Source organism: Parasteatoda tepidariorum, chromosome 7 (assembly GCF_043381705.1).
Source record: "Parasteatoda tepidariorum isolate YZ-2023 chromosome 7, CAS_Ptep_4.0, whole genome shotgun sequence".
Taxonomy (NCBI): Eukaryota; Metazoa; Arthropoda; class Arachnida; order Araneae; family Theridiidae; genus Parasteatoda; species Parasteatoda tepidariorum.
Window position 1 is genome coordinate 90,802,482 of NC_092210.1, and position 22,020 is coordinate 90,824,501.

General features: G+C 26.8%; 1 protein-coding gene across 1 annotated transcript in view; it reads left to right on the forward strand.

The window, feature by feature from the left end:
- The window catches only part of LOC107452358 (PSME3-interacting protein), a 21,381-nt gene extending 2,843 nt beyond the window's left edge, over positions 1–18,538 (forward strand). Inside the window, exons 2-5 of the mRNA XM_016068819.3 lie at positions 2,142–2,361; positions 4,740–4,877; positions 8,576–8,610; positions 16,272–18,538. Coding sequence (XP_015924305.2) covers positions 2,142–2,361; positions 4,740–4,877; positions 8,576–8,610; positions 16,272–16,519 — 641 coding nt within the window. The 3' untranslated portion in view covers positions 16,520–18,538. The remainder of the gene's footprint in view (positions 1–2,141; positions 2,362–4,739; positions 4,878–8,575; positions 8,611–16,271) is intronic.
- Positions 18,539–22,020: the final 3,482 nt, after the last annotated feature.

Here is a 22,020-nt window from a genome sequence, read left to right on the forward strand (position 1 = left end):
GTTTTGTAATGTATGCTTCAATTTACGGAACATACGTTGCATTTCAATTTGCAAGTCATATGTTGTTCATAATTTACGTGATCTGTAAGACTTGCTTTATGTTTCAAGTCATTTTATTTACAGACATCATATTATACAATTTATATATGCATTCTTTAACCCTTTCGCGACGCAAAGCGCGAAAGCGCGCTTACCGCTGAGGCCGGCAGTCTCTCTAGCGTGTGTCTCCCCAGGGCCGGAGGGTTTTTCGATGTTAAGCCTAATTCCATGAAATTACCGAAATATCAGCGCGTTGTTTAATATTGTTCTGTAGAGTATTTAAGTGACATATGCTTTATATATATTTCTATGGATACTTTATTTACTTAAGTTATTTCTTGTTTAAATGTAATATAAATATTAATAAGTTTAAATATTTTGCATAATTTCCTCTATTTCCAGCTCAGTTAAAAATTTTCGACGCTTCGACATTCTAACGGTAAAAAGAAAAAAAATTCAAGCCTACAAGATCTAATTATCCACTAAAAACTAATCCGAAAGTCGAAAGTAGCGAGAGAAAAAAAAAACTCCCTTACTTGCTGTAAATAAATATCACGTGCTAATTTAAAGAGCCCTCATAAAACATTCCCCCCCCTCCACTCCTTCCCCTAAAAACCACGTGACTGTACTTTCATCTTGAGTAGAAGGTCAAATCTACATGTATCTGAAACCATATGGACATACTGTGCCATCTTTTGGAAGAAATTTCATTTTTTAAAACGTTCCGAAACGCTGGCACAACCGAAACGCTGGCACAAATATGTGACGGTCGGGGGTGAACGAGAAATCTCTCTGACGCGGGTGTGTCGGCCGGGAAGTGAGCGCGTTTCTTGCTGTCACATATATGTGACAGTCNCTGCGACAATGATAAATACTAAACAAACATAAAAAAATAGGGTTTGCAAAAAACTCTGGTATTAACAAACATAAAAAAAACTAGCAAATTTTTAAGTTAATTAAATTTTTTCATTTAATTGAAATTAAGGCAAATTATAATAATCTTAATAAAAACCATAGATTCATGGAATTTATTTTTTCCTATTGCGTTTCAGTCAACGTTTTTTTTTAAATGATGTATCAATTGCCTTGAGAATTATTATTTATAATTTATACTAGATTTCATAAACTGTTTCAATTAACACTTTCAATATTTGATATTTCTTTGTTAAAAAATAGTTATCTAATTGATTATAAGTTATTTAATTAATTAATAGTTATTTAATTATATTACAGTTAATTATTTTTTAAAAAATATTCAATTCCCGTCTTGGGTTGAAAAAAAACTATTTCTTCCATGATCGTTTTTACCTCTGTGTGTGTTGGGTCTGTCCAGGGTAAATTTACTACCGTTTAGCGGTACCTTCAGGAATTCAACTTTAGGAAATATGGTAGTTTTACAAAATTCTTTTAAAAAGAAAGTTCTCGTTGCAATCTATAGAAAGGAGGAGCTTTTCCGCCAGCTGTCTTTTACGAAAAGGTAGCACATTTTTGATCAGATAGTGCAATGTCCTAGCCCATTGCTTACGCCATTATCAAAGCGAGCTTTTCTTTCGCTGAGTTTTTTAATTAGAAACCATGATGCTTTCCTTCTATAAACTGTACATGAAGTCGAAAGTCAAACATTATCTTAAACACTATTTTAAATTTATTCTAAAAGACCTTTATTTTTTATGAAAAATTTTTTTCTTTGTGAAACTTTTTTCTGTATGACCCAGTCAAAAATGTTCTTATAATTAAAATAACTTTTAGTGCTAGTTCTGTTGAATGCAAGTTTTTATTAAATTCAAGTTGAAATTTAACTATGGACAATGATTTTTAAATTTGGATACAATTTTAAGCCCAAAATTTTACAATAGCAAAGCTATTTTTGAATATATAAGAAAAAATATATCGAAACTTACCAGTCATAAATGATTTTTATTTGTTCTGACAATTTTTAAAAATATTTTCTTACTTAATCGTATTTTTGTGTTTTCCTAAAATAGATACCTCTCAAAAAAACCTAGACAGGCCCCTAGTTAAAGAAACTACCCATTCTGGAATTTACAAAATATATAACTTATTTCATTTTTGTATATTAATATTTATCTGACATATTTTAGAGGCCCCTGAAGAAGAATATGATCCTCGTTCTCTTTATGAACGATTGCAAGAGCAAAAAGATAAAAAGGAAATGGAACTTGAAGAGAGCCGTCGTTTGAAGAACCTCATCCGGGGATTAGATGATGATGAAGTGGCCTTCCTAGAGTTAGTTGATCAGACGAAAATTGAAATGGAAACAAAACTTTGGGAGGAAGAACGAAAAGAAATTCAAGAATTCAGGTTCATTCTCTTCTTTTTTTATTCATTTATTATTTTTTTTTAAATAATAATTCTGTAATATTTTATTAAAAGTGCTGTTGAAAATGGATTTGCATGGTAGCAGAATCGTGGCGACATTGTCGCAAACGTTACCGAGTTCTTGCAGAAAGATTTTACCTTTGAGAAATAAAAAATTTTACTTTTCTTTTCTGCAGCAATTTTCGAAAGATCTTTTCTAAAATTATATTCAAAGATGCCTTTCTCGCGCATCGAAGTGGAGAAATACTTGTGATTTTTCTACTTTCATTAGAAAATAATGAACAATAAAGAATAATGAAGTAAAAAAACTGGTTTTCTTTTCTGTAGAAATTTTCTTTCTATTTTGTATGCTGTTATTACTATTGATTTCCTCATAGCTTTTACTATCCGATATTTTAAATGCAATATTTTTAATACAATGTTATTTATTACAACGCCTGAATTCCAAAATGAAATCATACATTTTATTAAACCCTTTTTGAAGAGTCCGATTCGCTTGATTTCGTCATCAATCTTTTTTCTTCTTTTTTTTTAAGTAGTTACTACTGCTATGGATTTCGCATTTTTTTTTTTTTAAAAATTTTTAATGTGATGATGAATTAAAAAACTGTGAAAAAGGAAATAGTGTGTTATCCCCCTACAATATGCTAGAATATTTCCCATAATATTAGAATAAAAAAAATTTTACTGTATCTGTATTAGAGAGGTATGTCACAGAAAACCCGAAAAAATTCTGCCACAGGGTGGATTTGTATTTAAAATTTACATCATTCTAAAAATATTTAGGTACTTTTCTTATCTACTATCCTTTTGTAAATATGGACATTTAAAGATAACATCTCAAGAAACATAGTTATCTTGGAGACTCTGATTTTATTTAAATGTATTATTGTAATTGTTATTAATATTTGAATGTTTTAATAGTTTAAAATAAATGTTTGTATTGGCCCCATGGCAGAATCGCGGCAACATTGTCGCAGAACATTATGGAATTCTTGCAGAAAAAGTTTTCCTGAAGGAAGTAAAAAAAATTAGTTCTCTTTTCTGTAGAAATTTTTTTTTCTCTGAAATTCGAATTTAAAATATACCTTTCTCACACAGCGGAGAGGAAAGAAATGCTCCTGATTTTATTTTTCTTATTTGAGATTGATGAAAAATAAAAAATAATGAAGTAAAAATAAAATTTCTGCAGAAATGTTCTAAAGATTTTTTTCTTCTTCATAATTATATTCAAAAGATGCATTTTTCACTCACCAGAGGAAAGAGAAAAGCTCCTGATTTTTCTATTCGTATTTAGGAGTAAAAATGCAATTGTGAATGGTTTCATCTAAAATTTCAATTAGAAAATGTAAGGAACAAAAAACTTAATCACAAAAGTTGAAAAGATAGTTCCGTTCTAGAAATCATATTCTTTCATTCATGTTTTGTTAGTTTTTTTTCCAAGTATACCATATTTTACATTTTAATAAAATTTGACTGTGAATGGGAATTTTGTTACAAATTCAGATTTGTTGCAAAATAATGTCCTACTTTTTTTTTTTTTTAAATTTGGTTGTAATAAAGTTTATCCAATATTTTTGTTAAAAAATTTATCATTTGAGTTTTCGTTTACAACTCACACCGATTCCATAGTAAATCTATCGAGGAAGGACAGCTGCTTCTAAGTTCTAAAGTAATTCCTAAAATTGGGTAGCCGTATTCTAAAATAAGTCTCATCTGAAAAGGTGTTGTTGAATTTCACTCTAATGGATCTGTGTTCAACAGTCCTACTCAGATGAAAGCTATTTTTAGAAACTCTTACGATCTCAATCACTTGCTTGCTTGTGAATTTAGAATTCTTTTCAAACTCTAGTTAAGAAAATTTGATCTTTCATTGCATATGGTTTGTCTAAACTAAGAACTTCTCTAGCCATTCATCTGGTCCCGTAGCAGTGACTATGGTAACGGGGTATAACTATTTTAAGTAGGTGTGTGGGGTCATTATTTAGGACAAGTCTTGGCTCGGGTCGGCCTGAGAAAAGGAATCTTTTCTTCGGTCTTTTGCGTTAGCTAAAGAGTGAAGAGAAGCTACCCTCCCTGAAATGCACTATTCTTGTTTCCATAGCAGCAGAGACCCTCAAACTTTGTGGTGGGGAGAGTTCTTTCCCTAGACAAACTGTACTATGCTATTAATAGGTATCTATAGATAATTTATTGCTGTTAGCCTTATTTATGTATTTAAAGTTTCGATTTTTTTTTTCTGAATTGGATTTTAATTTATTGCTGAGTGAAATTTAGTTTACAGTCTTTAAAATCTGCTAAATTATGTTTGCACAAATTTATTTGAATTTATTTTTATTATTTTTTCTTTATTACTTTAGGCGAGCAGTAACCAACCTCACGGAAGAGGAACGGGAAGTAAAGCTTCAGCATTTGCGACAAGCTCTAAATTTGCCAAAAAGTGGTGCAAATAAAAAGTCACAGCATGCTTTACTGGCAGGGGTCTTAAAAAGGAAAGCGTAAGTTAAATTATTTTTCCCAATGTTATATTATCTACCTTCTAAATTAAGAAATATTATTGTTATAAATGTGTTGTTGTTTTCCCATANTTTTTTTTTTTTTTTTTTTTTTTTTTTTTGTTTTTTTTTCTTTTCTCTTTGAATTTATTTATGTCTTATACTAGTAGATTCTGTTATGAACTTTTGATAATTTTAATATAATTTGAACTATGCAAATACTTCTCTATTGTTTTGTTAGTTGCATTTATTGTTAGCTTGTATTTATTTTTATAATTATTTAATTCATGCAATAAAATATATTTATATATTTATTTTATATTTATGTATTTATATTAATTTATTTGTTATACTAATTTATTTATTATATAAATATATATATAATAATATATTTATATTATGTAATTATATATTTATATTATAAAATAAATAAATGAAATATGAAGCACAGCTTATTTTAAATGTTAGCATTTTCCTTTTGTAAGTTAATTTTTAGCTTTCTTTCTTTTATTAGTTAATAATTTTAATAGTCATTAAATTTTGCTACTTATTTTATGATTGTCAGAGACAGGACTATCACCGACAAAGATGTACACATGTTAAGGTGTGAAAAAATTATAAAAAGTATAAAGATATAATATTACATATATACACTTTTCTTTAATTTGAACTTTACTTGTAGTAAAAAAAAGCATTGTAATTTTTACTATATCATTTTTAAAACTTTTATGGAGCCAGAACTTTTTTCTGAAGAAACGAGGAAAAGCTGGTTCTTTCCAAATGTTATCAGCTTTTTCTTTTTTTCAATTCCTACTATTAGTTCACACTCTCCCTATATCTTGTTCAAATTTTAAGTTCTTAATAAAATACTTTTTATTCATTCACTTAAGTTCAATTAAAATGTTTTTTTTTTAAGTTTGTTGTAGATGACACTCGATGTTAATACAGTTTTTTTTTTTTTCAAATATTAATTCATTAATTAAAAAAGGATGAGCGAAATACAAAATGGAATTTTTTGATGGGTTAAGCATTAGTCGTTGTTTTGAATTTTATTATAAGCGATTCAGTTTCTCACATATATTAAAAATAACATCGGTGATATTTTCTAACTTATAAACTCTATTTAAACAAAAAGAAAAAAATAGTTTATTCGACACATTAAAATATTTAATTACTTTATATTTGCTGTGTCAGATAATTTCAATAAAGAACATTACCTGGTAGCACTTGTGGTCCATGTCTCCAAATTTATACTTTTATAATTGTTTGATATCACACGCCTTTTTTTCTTGCAATTCCTGCTATTAGTTCACACTTCCCCCTATATCTATTTATATATCTTGTTCAAATTTTCAATCGTTTATAAAATACTTTTTTTATTCATCCATTCAAGTTCAAATACAGTTTTTTTCAAATATTAATTCATTAATTAAATTTTATATAATTAAATTTAGTTTTATAGGGAAGAAAAAAATTTTAATTATTTAATAAAAAGTAACTAAAATAAAATTTTCTTTGTTGACCTAAGTAGAAATTAACTTTTAAAAAAAATTACATTACTTGTTCTCTTTTCAGTCATTGTGCCTTCTTCAGTGGCAATTCATTTATGTGCAAAAGACATATCCACGTTTAAAGCTGACTTAAATGTATTTCTAACGAATAATTGGAATTTTTTATAATATGTGGGAACAAATAACAATAACTGCCGAAAAAAAAATTTTAAAAAAAAAAGAAAGAATTACAAAAAAAAAGATAAAAAAATCACTTAGATTTAAGATGAAATTGTCACAAATAAAGTGCACAAAAAGTGATTATTTAAATTTGCGATCTGAAACTCTCGTCGTAATAAAAATTCGGGATTTTCGAAATCATCTAGAATAGCTGAAATAACTGTTTAAAAAAATCATTTATATTTACGATAAAATCGGCTAAAAGAAAGCGCATTAAACATACATTTACTAAAGAATCTGTTAAAATTGATTGTGTCAAAACGTGATGACTTAAAAGTGCGATTAATTGCCATTATTCCTTTTTAGTCTATTTTGATTTATAATTGTTTACATTTATCCCCTTTTTATTATTTTCTTTATTTAAAAAACCTTCATTATCAATGAAGTTACATTGTTCAAAAAAATTACCCTGAAGAATGTATTTATTAAATATTATTTATAAATGTATATTTAAATATTAAATATATTTATAAATGTTAAATATATATAAATATAAAATATATATATATATAAATATTAAATTTAAATGCATACATAAATAAAATCAATGATTATGTTTTTTTTAAAGAATCAATAGTATAACCTATTGATCAACAAATATAGCTCATAAGACCTGTGCAATTCATCTTTTTAGAAAACTACTTTAAATGTCTCAACTAGTAATAATGATTGTATAAACTATTTTTTAACTTTTAAGAAAGAAAATTAATGGTGTTAATTAACGGTGTTACGTTGTAGCATGTGCTCAGCCATACTTACATAATTAATACTATATTTCCTACTACTGATTAATTAAATGTTGTTTATTAGTATTTCTTTTATCGTTGTTGTTGAATGTTGGGTTTAATAGCACAAGTGCTGCAGACACTCTTACAGCCAAAACATCGCTGCGTGCTCAATGCAATGAAATCATACAGTGATATAAAACAAGTTTGAGAAAATAAGAGGTACAAAATAATTTATTTCTCACGCTCATTTTAAGAGCAAAATATAAATTTGAATGGATTATTCATTTCAATGCGTAATTTATTTTATTTTTTTCTACATAAAAGTTAATTCTTTCAAATCAAGTATTCTTTGTCCTACGTTCACTACTTTTTTTTNTCTTCATAACATTGTCTAGTTTTTTCAGTCATCTAGTAAAAATTACGATCGTCATCCAAGCATTCTTGTTGGCACCCTTTTCTTCATGTTGGCAAATTCCGCCCTTTTTTAAAACACACAAGAAAAAATAAAAAATTAAATAAACGTGAACAAAATCTAAAAACCGACGTATAACCGATTCTGTGCGTCGTATAAACGATATATTTTTACATTAAAATTAATATGAATGATTTGGGACCACACTAAAACGTCGTATAAATGTAAACGTCGTATAAGTGATCGTCGTATAAACGATGCTCCACTGTATATAAATATTAAATATATATTTGTAAAATAAGTTTTAGACTTTAAAAAAAAGTTGGAATAATTATAAAAATATCAGTTTAATAATATCATAAATTTAAAAAAAAAAGAAAAAAAACACTTGAGGCAAATTAATTATTTTTTTAAAAAAAATTTAGTGATTTAAATTGTAATTTTAATCATGATTTAAGTCAAGTGATTTAAATCAAGCCAACCCTGATATTGAGATTATTTATTAAAGATTGTTTAAATTTATTTGAAAGAAATTAGCTGAAATATACAATCCTGAAGCATAACTGAAACTTACAGACAATAACAGAAACTTACTGAAAATGACTGAGACTTTTATAAATTAGGGAATTAAAATAGGTATATTTTACTACCTTCATTATCTAAATGTAATTTCCTATTTTTAAAAGAATTATATTAAGACTTGCTTTGATTGCATTTACTGAATATTTTTTAATATTCAAAGTTGCCTCAAGCTTTTAATAATAAAAGAGTGTAATTATTGAAAGCTTAGAAATACATTCCCATGTGTTCTAAACTTTTTTTTTTTTGCAGATCAAGTTCTTCTAACAGTCCTGACAAAAGTGAAGGTAATCAAGCTTTTATTTTCTTCTTGTTCTAAATTATTGAATTCCAAATTGTATCCCACTTTAGGTTGTTGAATAACAAAAAGAGTTTGTAATATAGTGAACATGTTCCCCATTAAGTTAAAAAACGCCAAATCACTTTCAAAGTATGCATGATTTAAAAGAAAAAAATTTAGATGCTAACCAATTATAAAATTATGAAACACCTTTTTTCGAAACCATGGAACTTAATAAAAGTTATTAAATTGAAGAAACATAAGGGTACAACAAATCAAAAGGTATGAATTATTTTGTCAAACAAAATAATTGTTTAAACATCTTTCATCGCACGAGCACCTAAAGTTTTCATTGTTACGTAAGAATAGAATTAAATAAATAAAAAAAACAGATTCTGGTTACCTTTTTAAGTTTTCTTGGTGATAAACTATTCAAATTATTGGTAATTGCATGATCCCTATTTGTAGAGAGAGAAAAATATAAGGCAATGTTATTTACTCTTATCTTTTTAATACAATTTATTAAAGGTAAAAATTAAAGGGCCCCCGGGCACTGCTCTGGTGTGCACATGTGTGAAGGTGGTACTGCTCACTGTTATAAACTTTGTTATTCCAAAGATAATTCAATGTAAAAATTAATCACCACTTATTATTTCTCACTTTTTATTAAATTTTTTAATAATAGTAAAATAAATTATTGTATTCAAATCTTTCGATCATTTTGAGGCATGCATTTTTAAAAGACAAAATTTGACTGAAATTATAATTAAATATAACTAAATCATAACTAAATCATAACTAACTTAAAATAGTGGTTGAGCAAATTAATTAGCATGGTGAGGCTCTTCATTCAGATTTTGAGTCGTAATATGCAATTTTTATTTTGTGCACTGTACAATAAGAAATTACTATCTTTATAATAATACATAACTCGAAATAAATAAAAAAATAAAAAAAATAATAACTTTTGATCTTACTATCAAACTTTCACCAAAAGTCACTATCCTAAAAGTTTGAATAGTAAACCTTAAATGGGCTAATTAATGAGTGTGAAGGAAGTTACAAAAGCATGTTTTCTTCTGAATAAACATCAATTGGTTTTCTTTTTTTCTGGTTTATACATGTTTTTAACCTCTAAATATATATATCTAACTACAATGTTAAAGTTGTTGCTACAATAGTTAATTCTGGCGAACTATCTTAAGTTCAAGCTCTTTAAATATTAATTTTACTCTGTGCTTAGTTCTGACGTCATAAGTTTTTTCACGTAATTATAGAACTAATTTTTAACCAAAAATAATATACCAGTCAAAAACAAATTTTTATAATTTATTTATTATTTTATTTAATATTAATTATAAAAAAAAATTAATGTGTGGAATAAGGATTTCTTCATTTTACACTTTGTAATTTTCTACTACAAAAGTTACTGTTTAATTAAAATTAGTTGCATAGTTCTAAAAAAATAAAAAATTTCAATACATTCCTTTGAAACAATTTGTCAGATTCTGGTTCAATTTTCTTTAAATTTCATATTTCAATCGGATATAAGAGACTCAAACTTTGAGTAGTTCCCGTGAGTATGTTACCAGTGGATTTCTTTTTTCAAGATTGCAGCCATTCCCAATATTTTGTTGGATGCACATCTGAATCCACCTACAGAAAGTATGTTTATCCTGAAAAAGCATGTTTTTGTGCATGATTTCATATCCCGAAACAGTACCGTCTTTACAAATGGGCACCCCCCCCCCTCATTTCCCGGGGGGCCAAAGCACTCGGGGGTGCTTGAAAATCTCACTTTTTATGTATTTTATTTTTAAAAAAACTAAGAGCAAAAACATTGCATTCTATATATTTTAAGATAAATATATTCTCATATAAAAAAGTGTGCATTTTTTTCTATAAATCGTAAATGATTATCCTGCAGACGCCAATAATTTGAACAGTTTGTCACCAGGAAAATTTAAAAAGTCAGTTGAAATCTATTTCTCTACGTTAAAATGAAGCTTTTAGTTACTTAACTTATTTCTCTAGATAAGCTTGACCAACTCCGTTTAGCATTATAATTAGTTAAACTCCGCCACCAACTTTGTTTACCATTTATAATTAGTTAAATAAAGTAATAATTGAAAGAGTTTTGAATTACAAAGCACTATGGACCAGCAACTTATAAACTGTTATATCTGATGTGCTATAAAAGATGTTTTAATAACTGACTTTAATAGCATGGCGAAATAATTCGTACCTTTTGAATTTTTTTTATTTGTTAAACTCATATGTTTTTTTTTAATTTAATTATTTTAATTAGCTTCTTGATTTTAAAAATTATATTACTATTATTTGAGGATTGCAATTGATTAGCATCTCTTTTTTTTAAAAAAAAATTATGCATAGTTAAAAAATGCTTTATTTTCTGTGCATTGAGTTTTTGGAGTGATAAAAATGTATTTACGTTTGTTAAAATTATTCCATATCTTGAAATTTCTTGAATTTACGTATGTCAAGTTTTTTAGTTTGATTTTAAATAGTATGACATGTTATAGGGACCCAAAACATTTATGGGGCCCTGCTTTTTTTTAAGACGGCTCTGTTGTGATCTTTACTAACTGTGTTGTTAAAGGTGTAAAGTATGCAAAAAAAATGACCACTTTGTGTTAATCATTTAGTCAATGATGTAAGTAATTTTTTTAAATCAATGTTATTTATTTATTTATTTTTTAACTAATGATGGAATCTTCACATTCTAGAACTCAATCTTAATGGTTCGAGAGGGTGACTTCAAATATGCTAATTAATTAGGGCAGACAATATTTTACGTTGTGAAATCAGACACAAAAGCGTACTTTCTCTGAATAAACATAAATTTTTTTCAACGGATTCGGATTTTTGTCTCTCAAAATATAGGAAGTAGCTGTAATCTGGGAAATACAGGGTATCCGCGTGCCTGGAAAGTCATGAATTTTGGTGTTGAACAAAATTTGTCATGAAATGTAATGATTTTAACTATTTTTTTATGGAAAGTCATGGATTTAGGTCACTGAAAAATCTAATTTTTAAAATGGAATTTAGAAATACCCCCCCCCCATTTCATGGTGTTCCGAATATCTGAATTTGTAATAAAATCCCCACTCACAGTCATATTTTATTAAAATATAAAATGTTTTTATCATACTCTTTAAAAATTATGGTGTTCTTTCAAAAAATGAAAGAAAAAACCTCATTTCTAGAGCAAAGTATCTTTTAAACTTCTGTGATTTCAGAATTATTATTATTTTTTTTTTATTATTATTTTATCAATTTATCAATTCTAGCTGAAGCAAGCAGAAATATCAGGAGTATTTCTTTTCTTTCTGATGAACAAGAAAAGTATATTTAGAATATAATTCTGCAGAAAAAATTATTTACTTTTGTATTTTTTCAGCTATTTTATTGTGTTTCAACTCTTTCTTTACTAAGTTTTTTAAATTTAAAATCTTTAAATATAACGATGCGGAGTATAACAGTTTTGATTATACCTATCATTTCAATTTATGTTCTTATAATGCTTTTTTAAATTTCTTGTTGTGTTTTTGTCGGAGAAAATAGTAACATCATTAAGTCATGAAAAATTCTAGGAATTATTCATGAATTTGAAAATCTAAAATGTGGCAGATACCTTGGAAATAGGGTCCCAAAATTTTGATCAGGAGAGTGATTCAAAGTTTAGACCCCTTAATGTTAATTCAATTTTTAGCGTATTTCTCTATATCTCGATTTTTAAGCGATCTGAAAAAAAATTCTATTCTCTTATAAAATTCATTTGTCCGATAATAATTCCATGCAAAAAATACATTTTAGTAAATATTTATTATTTTGTTTAAAAATAATAGAAATATTCTGTATTGTTAGGTATGCAAATTTTTGAATAATTTTCAAGTATGTAATTTTACATAGCAAAATTCGAGCGAAATCTGTTGAATAGTTCCTGAGAAATCGTACAACTTTTTAAAATTTGATTTCTCAAGAACTACTCAACCATTTTCACTGGAATGCTGTATTTTGCCATGCAAAATAACATATTTTAATATGATGCAAAAAATTTTATACCTTGCAATCAAAGTTCTTCCAATTATTATTAAATAAAATAATAAATATTTACTGAAATTTATTTTTTGTGTAGAGTTATCTTAACAAATTTTATAAATGCGTGCAAAAAGCTCTGAATTTAATTAAAATGTTTTTGTGATATGGCAAAATATGTAAAAAAATTAGTTTAACATTGAGGGGTCTTAACTTTGGATCGCTCTCCTAACCAAACTTTGGGGACCATATTTCTCAGATTGCGGTTACTCCCTATATTTTAGGGGTCAGATATTGGAGTTGAAAGAAAAGTATGCTTATTCAGAGAAAATATGTTTCTGTGCCTGATTTCGTATTTTAAAATATCGTCGGCACTAATTAATTAGCATATTTGAGATTACCCCCATGAACCAATAAGATTGAGCCCTAGAACTTGAATATCTATTCATTAGATCAAAAGTTATTCAAGGTGTTCTGTGTGGTACATTTTTTTCACACTTTACTCCCGAAACTAGAAACCTAAAATTGCATTTAATTAAAATACTGTAAAAATCAAAGTTAAAGCAAAAACTTTAAAAAAAAAAAAATTTTTTTTTTTTAAACATGGGAAGGGGTTTGAGATTTGCTTACTTTTTATCCCTTTGGCAGAATCAATGCTACATTATTGCAGAAAGAGATTTCTTTTCTACAGAAATTTACAACGTAATCTTCGTAAAATTTCCTAATTAATGTAATTTAGATAATCACTTTTGGACGCCCTAAATTTACAGCGATAATATCTTAAATCGATGCATTGTTTAGATTGTATTTTCGGCAGTTGTTCATAGTGATTTTTACATGGTTTTTAAACATCCTGATATATTTCAGACAATATGGAAAATTCGAATCATGCATTTGAGTATTTACTTTTTAAAACAATAATTCTATCGAATTTTTGGCAGTTATTGCTATTGATTTCTCCATAGTTTTTAAACCTGATATTTTTATACGATGTTATTTATTGCTTACAACATTTTATCTCGAAACGAAACACGCATTTTAGGAGTCCGACTAGTGTGATTTCGTGGGGCGATCTTTTTATCCGCAATTACTACTACGCATTTCATGATTTTTAATTATGTTTTTTATTGTTATGATTATTTACAAAATTCAAAGAAGGAAATAATTTTTGCTTCTACCCCCCTACAAAATGCGAGAATTACACCCATAATATAAGACTAAAAAGTTCTTACGTGTTCAATTAAAAAAAATTATATAAGTTTTTTTTTATATAAACACAGCTCTTTTGTTATTTTAAATTAGTAACATATATGTTATTATAAAAAGTATCTTGCCGAAAGATATTAGTGTTAGAGAGTTTTGTCGTAGATAGCTTGAAAAAATTATGCCACAGGGTTTTTTATTACAGGACAGGGTTGCCACAGGCTACTAAAATGCGACTATTTGCAACTATTTTCGGCCTTAGGCGACTATGGCGACTTTTTTTGCCTGAAAAGGCTAAAAATGCAACTATTTTCAGGAATAGGCAACTATTGGGAGACTTTTTTACTCTTAGCGAAGTTATTTTTATACTTTTACTTATTTTTCGTAGACCTACTGTTACTTTGCGATTGCTGCACAATCGCTGTGATCTTAAACTTTTGTTCTGAACTAAATAGATCAATGAAATGAAAATAAAAATTAAAAAAGTTTCTGCATTGGTTTTTTTTCAATTATTATTTTTCATTTTAAGCGATACAATTTAATAGGGGTATTTTATACTTAATTTTGTTATAAAAAGTTAGTTTTTTTTTTTTCAAATTTATTTAATGTAGGTAAGTATAATAATTTGATTATTTTTAAACCAATAAATGTTCAGTTGTTTTTATTTATAAAAAATTAAAATAAAGCTTACCTTTATTTAATTTGCTTTTATTTTTGAGAAACTGAAAGCAAAGTTATAAAAAAATTTGGCTATTAGTTAAAAAAAAAATTTTTTTTTTACAAATTACATAAAGAGTTTAGTAATGTTTGGACGCTTTTTAATAATTCAACATTAGTACTTAAAGTATTTTTCTTTTAAATTTTATTAAAATTCTTTCAATACTTTTTCGTTTTATAATTTGTTAGATAGTCAGTGTCATTTTTAAAGAAATAACTCTTTAGTCAATTTTATTTTCAAAAACGAAAATTATAATCGATAAGTAAAAGTATTTTTACATTTATTCAGTACAGAATTTGACCATTAGTTAATACTACTTTATATTATTTTAAGTAATTGAATAAAAGAAGGTCTAATGATGTTTCAAAAGCATGTTTTTTTTCCTACAAATAATTTTAAAAAAAAAATTTTTTTTCTAAAGTGAACAGTTTTTGGTTTGTTTTCTACTTTCATTTTTTTTTCTTTTAATTTGAATACACATAAGTAAAATATTTTGTTACTGTATTATTATTTTTAAACCAATAAATCTTAAATCATTTTTAATTTAAGAAAAATGAAATAAATCTTGGGTTTGCTTTTACTTTGACTTCTTTATTATTTTAATTGAAAAAATTAAGCAATGATATTGATATTATAGTAGAATATGTTTAGAATTAATATTTTCTTTTGTAATAGATTTATTCCTTTTTATTTATTTTTTATTGATTTCCCTTAGGTAGTTTCTGAATATATGCTAAATCGCGATGTCTAACGGACGATGTATCACAATTTAAAATTTTTGACATCAACCAGTCCTTATCATAGTATTTGACAATTAAGCTACAATTTTAATTATTTGGCTACTATTTTTGATAAATTGTTGCTCCTGTTCAAAAATAGTTGCCTAAAACTATTTTTATAGTTTTAGGCAACTATTTTCATGCTTAAGGCTACTAAAAGCAACTATTTTTGTTCATTTTTTACTGTGGCAACCCTGCAGTGGGGAAACATGCTTATGTAATATTCGCCCTGTGGCAGAATTCTTTTGAGCTATCTGCGACAAAACTCTCTTGCAATAACATTATTCTGCAAGTTACTTTTAATAATAACAAACATATATGTTACTAATTTAAAATAACAAAAGTGCTGTGATTAAAAATATATATATGCATATAAAATGTGTTTTTTTAATTTAATAATTTTTTGAGTGATATTCTTGTATTTTGTTTGGGGGAAACCCTCAAATTATTTCCTTCTTCGCATTTTTTGAATAATCATCACAATAAAAAACATGATTAAAAATCATGAAATCCATAGTAGTAATTGCCGAAAAAAATTGACAACAAAATTTCGTGAATCGGACTCTTCTAATGTGTGCTTCGTTTCTAGATCAGGTTGTTGTAATAAATAATATCGTATAAAAATTAGTCGGATTTAAAAACTATTGAGAAATCAAAACCCCAAAAATTAGAATTTAAAAGTAAATACTCAAATGTGTGATTCAAATTTTCCATATTGTTTGAAATATATTGGGATATTTAAAAAAACCACATGAAAATCTATATCAATACCTGCCGAAAATACAGGTTTAAATATTACCTGTGAATTTTTGCTTCCTAATAGAAAAGCCTCTGTAAGGTTCAGCAACAATGTCGTATATTTGAATGAACCTTTTTCTTTCTAATATCCATATTTTGTATTCTGTGAAGGAAAAGAAAACGATGCTAAGCGGCCTCATCTCCAAATCCATGAATCACCAGTCAAAGCTCTGCAGAATCAGAAATCTAACATCATATCATGCCTCGGCGTTCTTCCAGGACTTGGCGTTTATTCCGACAGCAGTGATTCCGACAACTCTTCTGATTCAGAGATAGATCCTAAAGATCTTGATTATGGTTTGTTGGGGAGGAGGAATGCGGAAGTTGTACAGGCTGCTGCACATGAGCAGCAACGATAACTGAAATGACTGAATGGTTTATGAAGTTTGTTTGTTTTTTCAATGGATTATGTTGATAAATCTTTACACTGGGTTGTCACTCCACAGGGAAAATACGGGGAATTTTTAAATCACCTAAGATAACAGGGAAAATGCAAGGAATTTTGTTTCTTACATGGTGCGTAGCGTTTTTAAAAAGTGCTTAAAGGTGCTTTTTTCATTGGGTGTTTTTAAAAAGTGCTTAATTTACCGTTTTCCAAAATGAATTTTTTTTTCTTCACCATGTCGATTTTTGCCATGTATTATGCAAAGGCGTGCTTTTCACGTTTTTTATTCAGCGTTTTCACAATTCATTCAACTACAATCTATTTCGACGCCCTGTCGGTGAGATTCTTGCACTCTCATGTGCAATTCTGCTGCATTTTGCAAGATATTCTCAATTTCCGGCTTCATTTTCCTCCCTCTGAAATCGAACTGAAAAATCTCTCTTTTTATGGTGGTTAGTAGTAATCAAGAAAAAAAACTTATTTGTCAGAAACTAGTTATTTTATCATAAGCGTGTAAAGTCTTTGAAAATTATTTTAGATTTTGTTAATGTGTATAGTACTTAAAAATATTTTTGAGTGCTAAAAAAGTACTTAAAAGGTGCTTATTTTTTGTTGAAAGATTTGGCTACTCACCCTGTCAAACATAATCCATGATATATTTAAGATGATATTTCAGCTATATTAAACTAGTTCATTTACTAGAGCATTATTTGTTTTAAGTATGTTCAGTTTTTTTCTTCAAGTTTTTCCATCAATTATAACTAGCATAGTTAAATGGAACTCATACCACTCATACAAGAGCACATTGATTGTGTGCTTCCTCTTTATATTGTGTATAATAGGGGTACACAACCGTTTTGAGTGGAGGGCCTCTTTCACTGCAGGTAGATTAACGAAGGTCCGCACGCATATTTAGTCACATTTGCGGCAAATATGATAATTTTTATAAAAACATTAGTGTTCTAAGCGCTAAATATTTTCATCTGTAAACTTAATAACATATTTGCAGAAAATTAAATACTTTTAATTATTTGAATTAATTTAAAACTAAAAAAACTATTTCCAATTTTTACTATCATCAATTTATCAAATATATGCATATATACATAAATATTAGGGAGTGTATAAATTCTAACCAAAAAGAAGCTTGCGGAATGTAAGTTGAAAAGATATACATATTTTATAGAATGATAAAAATTTGAATTTAAGTTTAATAAAACGAAATTAAAATAAATTGTTTTGTTACATTCAGAAGTTTTCATGGGCCGCACGTCAACCGTTGGCTGGCCGCATGTGGCCTGCACTCCTAGTGTATAATATGTACAAGAAAAATGCAGTGAATTTTTTCCCCGTATTTGAGTGGCAACCCCATTACAGTTTAGTGTTTCGATTAATTATTGTGTTCTGCATTGACAACAAAACTGTTAGTGTATGTATTAAAAAAAAAACGATCTTTCTTCAGAATTCTTATGATCCCTAAAGTAGTTTTAGTTAAAGTACGAAAATAAGGTATTTTTTGTAATAGACTCATATTCACCTCCACACCATGTATCTAGTTGTGAAATGAGCTAGAATGCATATTTAATGTTAAAATTGAAAGCTAATGAAAAGAACTTAGTTAATTTTTCATTACAATATTGGCACCATTTCTTTAAATTTGAAGAGCATATCAACCTTGTTTTTTTTTAGTAACTTCAAAAAAATATTGTATTTAGTGATTGCAAAGCTATGCATTTCCTCCAAAATTGTCTTTTGAAATGTGTGTTTTATTTATTCAAAAGTGTAATTTCCACCAAATCATTTGTATTCTATATATATTGAAACTTTTCTTCGTATATTTACTATTTAATGTAATATATTAAATAGATTTATATATATGTATCAGGGACCGTGGGGGGCTGGGAGACCCTCTAAGGCCCCTTCTAAGATTACAATTTTTCACCCTATATTTGTGTAATGAAATTTACAATTAAACAGAAGAAGAAAAAACAAATTTTAAAGTCAATTCTTCCTTAGGTCAACAAAGAAAAATTTTATTTTAGTTACTTTTTTTTAAATAATTACAATTTTTCTTCTCTAAAAAACTTACATTTAATTCATGAATTAATATTTGAACTTGAATGGATTATTAAAAAATATTTTGTTAAGGATTGAAAATTTGGGCAAGATATAGAGAGAACAAGAATAGTAGGAATCGAAAAAATAGATAATTTTATTGTATCTATATTTTAAAAAATGGATAAATAACCGTCTCTATTTTGAGCGAACTTTAATATTTCCTTGGTGAAAATGCTACCAACTCTCTCTCTCCCCACTTAGAGGAAATATAAGTCCCTATTACTGACTGATGGGAAGATTGAAACAGAATAGAACAGTGAAACAGAATAGAAAAACATTATCGTTAAATGAGAGAGGAATAATGTACGCAATTTAATTCGAATTATAAAGTTGTCATGATTCTGATTCCTCTCCCATGCATTTGATTGACCCCTGACATGAGGGTGAGGGACACTGGAAATGTCGCTACCCCTAGAGTGGGGGTGGAAGGAGAAAAAGCGGACTTTTGTGAAATATAATTTTAAGTGTAGGCGGTCACTGATATGTATTTATATTCAAACCTTTCTTTAAGTTCCATTTTTCCTATAATGCAATTAAAAGAACAAACTCAATGTCTTGACTTTAAAAAAAAAAATTAACTACAAACGATAATAGAGCATTTTAAGTAACATTAAATAAATAATAATTAAAATTTCATCATTTAAAGGTGCATCAGAAACAAGGTTGGAAAATATTAAATAACAGAAATGTAATGAAAAAGACTTGCATGTTGCTTTTAATACTTAGGAATAATATTTAATAGTTATTATTTTAATAATTATTATGAGTTTTTTTGATTAATGTACTTTTAATGATGTTATACTATCTTTTTCCAAGCATGAATTTGTATATTTTTTGTGAGACTTGATTTAATTTTGTGGACATTGATTATGGATTTATTTTCCTTTGCTAAAAATTTTATGTGGATAGCTGTCATTTTGTATGATGAAGATGAATAAATAGTGGTCTTTATTAAAGTTTTAGAAAAACATTCTTTTACCTGCGGACTCATCAGCATTTTCATTTTGGAGGTGCTTATTTTTGATTTGTCTTTTTTAAAAGCCCTTAAAGAAGCTTTTTTTGTTTGGGATTTGTAAAAAGTGCTTAATTTTCTATATCAAGTGATTTTCTTCTTTGCTGTATCTATTTTCATTCTAAATTACAAAAAAATGCATGATTTTCGCAATATTTATTAAAAACTAGTTATTTTATCGTGATTATGCAAAGCGTTTGGAAAATATTTTTGAATTTTATTGATTTTATGTTTGTAAATTAAGAACTTTAAATGATCGAAGAAAGTAATTTTTATTAATGTACAGATCCTAATTACGATTTTTTTTGAAAGGTGCTTATTTTTTGTTGAAGAACCTGCTAAATATGCAAAGAAAATCAGACAGGGTTTCCACTCCACAGGGAAAACCTGGAAAATACAGGAAATTTAAAAATCACCTAAAATAACAGGGAAACTGCAGAGAATTTGATTTTTTTTTTTACAAGCAGGGAAAATATAGAGAATTTTGTTTCCTTGTTTTGCCTTTTTAAAAATAGTGACCTCTTAAAGTGGAATCTATGGGGTAATTAAGGATTATGTTTCAGCTATACTAAACTGTTTCATTTACTATATTTAAGCATGTGCAACTGTTCTGTTTCCAGCAATTAAAGCTAAAAAATATAGTTAGCCTAATATAGCTCAGACAAGATCACAGTAATTCTTGTATTCATCTATTGTGTACAGGGATTTTTTTTTCCCCACATTTGAGTGGCTTCAATTAATTATTGTATTCTGCATTTTCAGTTTTGTTTTATATAGGAAAAATTTATTTCTAAATTGGCATTCTAATACTACTTCTTGTTTATTTTTAAAATACAAAACCATTAATCATTGTATTTATTTCTATTTATTATTAATTTGTACACAAGATAATTATAAATGGAAAATTTTATTTGTAAAATGATTAATTCGTGCTTATTTTTAGAAATAAAACGACAGATTGATGTATATTTATTTTTAACATTCTTTCAAATGAAAAGGTTTTGTTTAAAAAAATTTTGCTCAGAAACTATTTCATGTTTATCTCAAGAATGTACAGATAAAAATAATGAATTACTGTATTTCTAATTAAAAGATTTAGTTGGAAAGTTTATTTATAAAATAGTATTGTGAAATCAATTAATATTTGTTGTAAAAAAGATAAATAGCTGTATTTCGACTTACAAGATGATTTTAATGAAAAGTTTATTTATAAAATGACATTGTAAAACTATTTTATGATTATTTGAAGAATAAAAAAATTATGCATAACAATTTATTTATTTTAAAGATTCATTTAAATGAAAGAAAATTTTAATTGGTATTGTGAATCTAGTTTATTTTTATCTCAACATAAAAAAGAAGAAAATCAACATAAAGAAGAAAAAAATTGCTTGCTGTGCATATATTTTTTTAAATGATTCTTATAAATAAAAAAGTTTATTTATAAAATGACATTGCAAAACTATTCCATGCTTATTTGAAGAATAAAATAAGATGTATGACAATTTAATTATTCACGAGATTCATTTAAATGAAAATGATTTATAAATGGTATTGTGAATCTATTTTATGCTTATCTCAGTATAAGGAAGAAAAAAAATTACTCGCTGTGTTTCTATTTCCTAAATGATTCTTATAAATAAAAAAGTTTATTTATAAAATGACATAGTAAAATTATTTCTTGCTTTCATGAAGAATAAAATAAGATGTATAAAAAATTTATTCCAAAGATTCATTTAAATGAAATATTTTTAAATTGTATTGTGAATCTATTTCATGCTTACGTTAATATAAGGAGGAATAAAATTACCTGTTGTGTTTTTATTTTCAAGATGATTCATATAATAATAAGATGATATAAATAAAAAAGTTAATTTATTAAATAAAATTTCAAAACTATTTTTAAAGTTCTTGACTTTCTGAACTTTGTGCGTATTAAGCATTATGTGAAAGTAACTCATAACAAAAAAAATAATATAATTACTTTGTATCCATTTTTCATAATTTTGATCATGAAGATATGCAAGCGTATCTTCAAGAAGGGTTAAAAGATGTATTGATGAATATATCTTCAACAAGGTTCTTGAAAATAAAATGGTTTATTTATAAAACTTCATTAAAAATAAAGTTATATTTTTTCAAAAACTATTTCATTTTCAATTCAGGAATTTAATGTATCCACATGTGATCTGCAAGGCCTTTTAATTAGGCTTATGAACTGTTAAATATTTATTTAAAAATATGAAAGTTTTTGTTTTGTTTTTTTTTATTTTATTTTATAACCATCATTGAACTGTTGACCCAATTTTTTAGGTTTACGACTACCAATGTCCAACTCCGTAGCC